Below are 7,639 nucleotides of genomic sequence, written 5' to 3'. Positions count from 1 at the left end.
AGGTCGAGGCTGCAGTGGCTGGGAGCGTGCTACTGCTCTCCAGTCTGGGCGACAGAGTGAGACTCCAACTCAAAAAAATAAATAAATAAATAAATTTTTAAAAGGCCAAGAAAGTTCAAAGGAGAAAGACTGCACTTTACATAAAGGACTGGGGGAAGTACTTGGTGGGGAAGAGAGCACTGAAAACAGGGTAGTCGTGACAGGCAGCAGGGCAGAGATGTTCATCTCTATGTTACATTCAATGGAAACTGAACTTGGAGGAGTGTGGAGACTTGTCCAAACTTTCACAGCTGGTTAGTGTTGACATTGGAAATACAATATTTTTTAGGAGTCAGAGAAACTAGGGAGGAAAGTGAAACAAATGATTGGCAAAGTAAGTGCAGACAGAAAACAGAACTTCCATTTGGAAACAATTGAAAGGAGTAGAAATAGATGATGATCATGAAACCAATGCTGTTTTGTTTTTTTCCTCTCTCTCTTCTGCTTTAGAGATAGTGTTTTCTTTTTCTGTCTCACACTCTTTCTTTTTTTGAATCTGCCCAGATATTTGTTAGTGAAGACCTAGGTCACATTAAGTATCACTCTCTTTAGAAACCAAACCTCAATTTCTGCCAACGTAAAAACTCTTATGTATACATGTTTATATTAAATTCACACACTAAATATCATTATTGTTGAAGTTCTACTTTGTGTTGCTATGTTTACTTTCTAGTGCTCACCTGGTTTTCCAACTACCAGGCATAGTGTCTAGGTCTTTAGATGTTGGGGATGTACTTAAAGTCATATGTACAGGACAACACATAAAAAAGTTTGTTTGCATTTTAGGGTTTGAATAATTTATGCATTTATTTACCTCAAATTTTTCCAGTCATTAGGAATTGCTTTTACTTTGATTTTCCCCGTTTTTTTTTTTTTTAACCTCGGTTTTATCTAAAGAAAAAAAATTTTTTTTTTTTTTTGAGTTGGAGTCTCACTCTGTCACCCAGACTGGAGTGCAGTGGCCGCTCCTGGGCACCGCAGCCTCAACCTGCTGGGCTCCGGCGATCCTTCCAAGTAGCTGGAACTACAGGCTTACGTTACCACACCCAGCTAATTTTTGATTTATTGTAGAGATGAGGTCTCGCTGCCCAGGTGGGTCTCGAACCCTCGGGCTCAGGCAATCCACTCACCTCAGCCTCCCAAAGCGTGGGATTACAGGCTGAGCCACCGAGTTCGACTAAAGAAAAATTTTAATGTAACTCAAACACATGTAAAAGTGTCATCATAAGAGTATTCTTCATATATTTCACTTCCGTGTTAAATCCATTAATGTCCAACCCTTTTTTACTCACTATTTGGCAGCGTATAAACCAAATCTGCCCAACTTCAATCAATAAATAAATAATTTACAATTTTAATTTAAAGATACTGGATTATTAAATGTTCTTCTAAGTACTGGTATATCATAAACTTGGATATCTTACTCTTCCATTGCTACCAGTTTAACTTGTAACAATTTTAAACTTTGCCTTAAACTTCATTTAAGCTTCATTCTCTGTATGTCTGCTTTTTGACCTCATAGAGACTTCTAGTTTTCTTATTTCTCCATTCATTTCCCTGTCCTAGCTCTTCTTCCTGTTCTCTCCAATCTGGATCCCAAGGTAGTCTTCACAATTTCCTAATTTTCTGATATGACCTAGCCTGTGAAACAATAGTAATAGTGATTTTATCCATTTTCCTTCCCCTTTCCCAGTGCTATAAACCGGAGAGAAATTGGAGGCCATGACAGATTCATGTTTCCTAACCTCACCCAGATTTCTAAACACTTTGCTTTTTCTTCCAACTAGTCATTCAATGTCTGACCTTCTCATTTCCAGCAGGTGACCTTGCCTTCTTCCTGCTTCATCAGGAAAATCGAAGTTGCCAGCCATGACCTCTATTTATCTTCTATGAAGACATTTACAGCTGCACTTAATTTTGTTGTCTTCATCCTGGAATGAGGAGTTAAGGAATTTTAGTTCAAGGTCATCCTCTCTACTTATGCCTTGACCTTTTTATACCTACTTCTTCCAAGATTTTTCACCATACCATTCCCCTTCTTCCCAATGTTTTGAATTTTTCTCTCTCCACTGGCTAAAGGAGATTTCTTTGTCCTTTACCACTTTAGGCATAATTTAGGTTTTTCTAATCCAACTATATCAAAATAATATTTCTTTTATACTTCTATTTACTCCTTAAACTCCTAAAATTTTCGTTGTGCTATCATTACTATACAGAAAATTCTAACATCAAGGTTGCCAATGACCTCCTCATGTCAAATCTAGTAGATATTTTTCAGGTCTTATCTTCCTATATCACTCTGCCATTTAGTACTGTTGGTCATTTTTAAAAAATTTTTTTACCTTGGCTTCTACGCCACCCATTTCTAGGGGTCTGTTAGTTCTCAAGTTTTCCAAATGGGGCCCCTTTTCTCCTCATTGCACCTATTCTGTGTAAGTCATTTTATTCATTCTCCTGGTTTCATTTTCACCCTATGATGAGGATTTCTGTTTCTAAACTTCTGGTTCATTTTTTTGCCCTAAAATTTAAGACTCATTTAAGTATGTTTCACTGTTTTTTTACATATCCTTGGAGATATTGAAAACTCAACATGCTAAGAGGCAATTTATTGCCCTTATTTATTTATTGTCTCCCTCTCCATGCCAGATCTTCCAACTGTATTTACTGATATATCTAGAGGAATCATTAACCACTCAGTTCAAGCATACTAGAAACTTGAAATCACCCTTGACTTTTCCTTCTCTCTTCATTAGTAACACAACCAATATCTAATATAAACTTTTCATAAATAATTGAAGTGGTTCCCATCTTCTCCATTTTCACTGATTTTTGTCTTCCTGATGTCTTACCTGAACTGGTGCAGCAACCTCCTAAATAATCATTTTACCCATAAACTGATATGCTGTAAATCCTTCTAACACACGCCTTTCCGTTTTACCAGTATCAAACACGTTCTGATTGAGGTCACCTCATGCTTCAAATCCTTTAATGCTGACTGTGTTGGTGGATACACTACCCTACCCATGAGATAAGATTGCATAAAACTAAATACACACACATATATACAGTCACATTCAAATGAGTATAAATAAACCTGAGGATTTATGAGTGAGATAGGTAGATTTTATTAATATCAGTATCCTAGTTTTGATAGTATATGATATTTTCTCAAGATGTTACCATTGGGACAAACTAGGTAGAGAGTACACGGGATCTCTCTGTATTATTTATTTTAACTGCATGTAGATTTACAATTATCTCAAGATTAAAAATGTATTTAAAATATTCTGCAAAAAATACCTTTCAGTACTCAGCACAATTATTGAAGTATTTAAACTTTAAAAACATAGCACGTACGTTTCTTCTCCTATTTCTATCTTCTTCTCCCACCATTCTCTACCCAAAATTTTTATACAATAGTAACACAGAGTTGCTAGTGATTTTCTCACATATACCAAGTCATTTTCTATCTTAGATTTTTATTTATGCTACTGCCATAGAGTGCCCATTCTGTACCATTAGCTCTTACCTGTTGTGGCTAATTCCTCACCTGTCAAGACTCTTTCCTTGATTCTGCAAATAATATTATATATTTCATCTTAATGCTTTTTTTTTTTTTTTTTTGAGTTGGAGTCTCATTCTGTCGCCCAGACTGGAGTGGAGTGGCCGCTCCTGGCCACCGCAGCCTCGACCTGCTGGGCTCCAGCAATCCTTCTGCCTCAGCCTTCCGAGTAGCTGGAATTACAGGCGTGCGCTACCAGGCCCGGCTAATTTTTTTGATTTATTGTAGAGATGAGGTCTCGCTGCCCAGGCGGGTCTCGAACACGTGGGCTCAGGCAATCCACTCACCTCAGCCTTCCAAAGGCACGGGATTACAGGCTGAGCCACCGAGCCTGGCTCATCTTAATGCTTTTATAGTTTATTTATTCATTATAGGTTTGTTTTTCCTGTCTTACCTTCTCTTCCATATTCTCCTAGAGGATGAGACAGTATTATTCACTTTTTAATTTCCAGTTCCCATTACATTTCCTGCTAAATAATAGATGCTTTATATATAACTTGAGAAAATAAGTATACTCGTGCAGGTAGCTGTGATCATCAATAATCTAATACTATTATCTCTATTATGTAGCTAATAATAAATAATACTGAGAAATTTCATGTACTCTTTACCTAGTTTGTCCCAATGGTAATATTGTGTGAAAATATCATATACTATCAAAACTAGGATATTGATGTTGATAAAAATCTATCCATCTCACACATAAATCCTCAGTTTTATTTATACTTATTTGAATGTGACCATGTATATGTGTGTGTATTTAGTTTTATGCAATCTTATCACATGTGTAGGGTAGTGTATCCACCAACACAGTCGGCATTAAAGGATTTGAAGCATGAGATGGCCTCAGTCAGAATGTGTTTGATACTAGTAAATCTGGAAGGCATGTGTTGCAAGATTTACATATATTTGAAAATTTAAGAAGATGATTGACTATTCTGGTACACTATTTAACTCTTTATAATATGAAATAGTAATGATTAAGAGTTCAGATAATTTCATCCTGGGATAAAATGAGTCTATTGATCATCACAACAATCACATACTGAGATGATTGTCTTAGAAGATAGGTAAATTTGGAGAACTAGTTATCTGAGAAAGCTGATGTTTCCTCCAAATATATAAGGATAAAAGTTAAAAAAAAAAAGTACCTTTAAGTAATTGCAAACTTGAAGATTCCGAAGTAAAATGAAGCAAACAGAAAGAGTACTCATTTGCAAAGTGTCCATATGGTTGTGTGTTCCTCAGTCATATATAGAATTCTATACTCCAATTTAGAACCAACCACACACTCATCAAGGTAATTACTGGTGATTTTTTTTTTTAAATGAGAAATATTAGGTCCAGTGGTTTGAGTTTATTGTCCCTGAGTGCAATGCTGTGATTTTGTAGTTGTAAGAAGAATGATTAATCTGAAGGTAAGTTTTCTGAGTTCATTTGTGTTTTCTAATTTTACTTCTTACCTGATGGAGGTAGAATGGGCAAATAATTAATTGAGAAACTTATAAAATGGGTTTACACATAAATCAAATTTTCTGTCAGACTTAACAGGGGATGTTTATTTTCTTTTTGAAATCTACAGAACACAGATTTTGGATAGTGGAAGCATAAAGTATAGTAACGATATTATTTGTTAGGAAAGAAGAGCTTTGATAGACGACCTATTGTCTAGCATTGGAGGTCTGTTTGATTTTATGACAGAAATTGGATCCATGACATTGCCTGAAAAAAATGTGAATTGTGCAACTTTTAAAATGTGTTATATATACCTGCATGATTTTATGCATTCGGTTGATGTTTTCTTGATAGATTATGCTTTAAGTATTCAGTATCATAAATTTAGAAACTATAATCCCAGTTTTCTTTTTGTCCTTTTAAGTTTCGTAGAAACCCCTGCTCACTTCTCCTGGAAAGAAAGTTATTACCGATCCACCATGTCCCAGAGCACACAAACAAGTGAATTCCTCAGTCCAGAGGTTTTCCAGCATATCTGGGATTTTCTGGAACAGTAAGTATCAAACAAATAAGAAATGTTGTTCTGGAACTATTGAAAATGGGTAAATGGAGATGGTAAAAAAAATTGCTTGCTAGGGTATGTTTCTAGATTCAATAACAATTAATGTTAGAAAAACGTAATGCCTCCAATATTATCCCTGTGTTCAAAATTCAGTGATGATTTTTTTCAGTTTCTAATACCAAAAGATCATTATCATTCCAAGGCAATATAATTTTGGAGGGTCTTTCCTGCACAGTGCAAAATAACTTACCCAATATCTCTCTACTTGGAATCCATTCCTTAGGCTTAAACACTTACCCACTTTTAAAGCAGGTATCCGCTAAGAAGCTAAAATACTAAATTTTGTTGGTTATTTATATTTTGGTATACCTTTATTACTCTTTTATTAAAAGCAGGTTTGAATAAGTGAATAAATTGAGGGAAGATGAAGAGAATATTAGAGCACTGAGGACACTAAGGGATGGGTTATAAAATACTCTCTCTGATAATCCTTTCTTTCCTGAATTCCACTCAGTACTTCTTCAAAAAGGACAAGGGTCATGGTTTTCACTTAACAAATAGGAAATAGATTTGATCTTCTTGAAATTACATATTTGATAAGTGATTGATTCAAACAACCTGAATTCAAACTTAGGGTTTCTGTCACTCAGCAAGCAGTGAGCCTTGCTAACTTTGAGGCAGATGTATTCATTTTTTTCCGCCTGTGTGAATGTATTTAGTCCCTTTCCAAACACACTTTTTTTTTCTTTTATGTTAGGCCTATATGTTCAGTTCAGCCTATTGACTTGAACTTTGTGGATGAACCATCAGAAAATGGTCCAACAAACAAGATTGAGATTAGCATGGATTGTATCCGCATGCAGGACTCAGACCTGAGTGACCCCATGTGGGTGAGTAACGTGGCCTTACTCTCTAACCTATAGACCATACTATCTGTATCCATATCTCTCTCATCTATCTTTTTTAATGGCATATAAAAAGGCAGTTGACTCTGAATGGGCAAGGTCATTGAAAAGAGAGTCAGTGGGGTCATTCAAGAGATTAGGAGTATTTGTGGATTCTGGGTCTGTCTCAACTCTATAAAGTATATGTTTCCACTGGTGTGGGAAAGGTGATTGGAAATAATTCTTTACGTCTTTTGTCTCATTTGTTCCTCATGTCAGTCCCAATCTAGAGAGGATGATACCAACCTAAGGTTTTGTAGTAGGTAAGGGTAGAGAAAAAAATCAGAATCTAGACCTGCATTCTCTCAAGAGCACTTTCCATTGTGGCAAACCACCTCTCTGATGAAACTGCCTTCTTTAATGGAGGAGGAAGAAATAAACTCTATGCACATACACGGATTTAAGTGCCTGGTAGCAGAGTAAGAGGAAAGAAAAAAGCGAATACATACAACAACCTTTTCTTGGCTTTACCTCTGAGTTACTCACACTTTAGGCCCTAGTTTCTCATTAATAAAATGATGAGATCTTAGGTGCCACATACTGCGTAGGCAAGCTAAGGAGTTTAATAGGGGTAATAAGAGTAAAACATTTTTCTGAGATGTTTAGGTGAAATTTTCTGTCTGTACAATTCATAATGCTGGTGAATTTTTTGTTTTGTATTATTTATTTACCACACAAGTTCTGTTATTTTTTTCTACTTAAAGTTTTTTATAAAAATGGGAGGAAAAGCTTGAAAGAGAATAGAGTGTCATAGAGTGTCTGCTGGCATTGTTAAGGAGAATGGTTTTTAAAATGCCTTGCAGCCAGGCTCAGTGGCTCAGCCTGTAATCCCAGCACTTTGGGAGGCCAAGGCGAGTGAATTGCCTGAGCCCACGGGTTCGAGACCAGCCTGGGCAACTTGGTGAGACCTTGTCTCTACAATAAATCAAAAATAAGCAGCCGGGCTCAGTGGCTCAGCCTGTAATCCCATGCCTTTGGGAGGCTGAGGTGAGTGGATTGCCTGAGCCCGCGGGTTCAAGACCCGCCTGGGCAGCGAGACCTCATCTCTACAGTAAATCAAAAAATCAGCCGGGCGTG

The 7,639-nt window shown here is 36.5% G+C and overlaps 1 protein-coding gene across 4 annotated transcripts in view; it reads left to right on the top strand.

The window, feature by feature from the left end:
• Positions 1-7,639, top strand: part of TP63 (tumor protein p63) — a 251,541-nt gene that overhangs the window by 96,780 nt on the left and 147,122 nt on the right. For all 4 annotated transcript variants that reach the window (XM_021719295.1, XM_008071534.1, XM_008071537.1 and 1 more), the window contains exons 2-3: positions 5,481-5,609; positions 6,376-6,508. In XM_021719295.1, the coding sequence (XP_021574970.1) occupies positions 5,481-5,609; positions 6,376-6,508 (262 nt within the window). The remainder of the gene's footprint in view (positions 1-5,480; positions 5,610-6,375; positions 6,509-7,639) is intronic.

The sequence above is a fragment of the Carlito syrichta genome, unplaced genomic scaffold (assembly GCF_000164805.1).
Source record: "Carlito syrichta isolate Samal-C Ts95f unplaced genomic scaffold, Tarsius_syrichta-2.0.1 Scaffold314364, whole genome shotgun sequence".
In the NCBI taxonomy this organism is placed as follows: Eukaryota; Metazoa; Chordata; class Mammalia; order Primates; family Tarsiidae; genus Carlito; species Carlito syrichta.
Note: the sequence above shows the minus strand (reverse complement) of the source record. Positions and strands in the feature narration are given on the sequence as shown.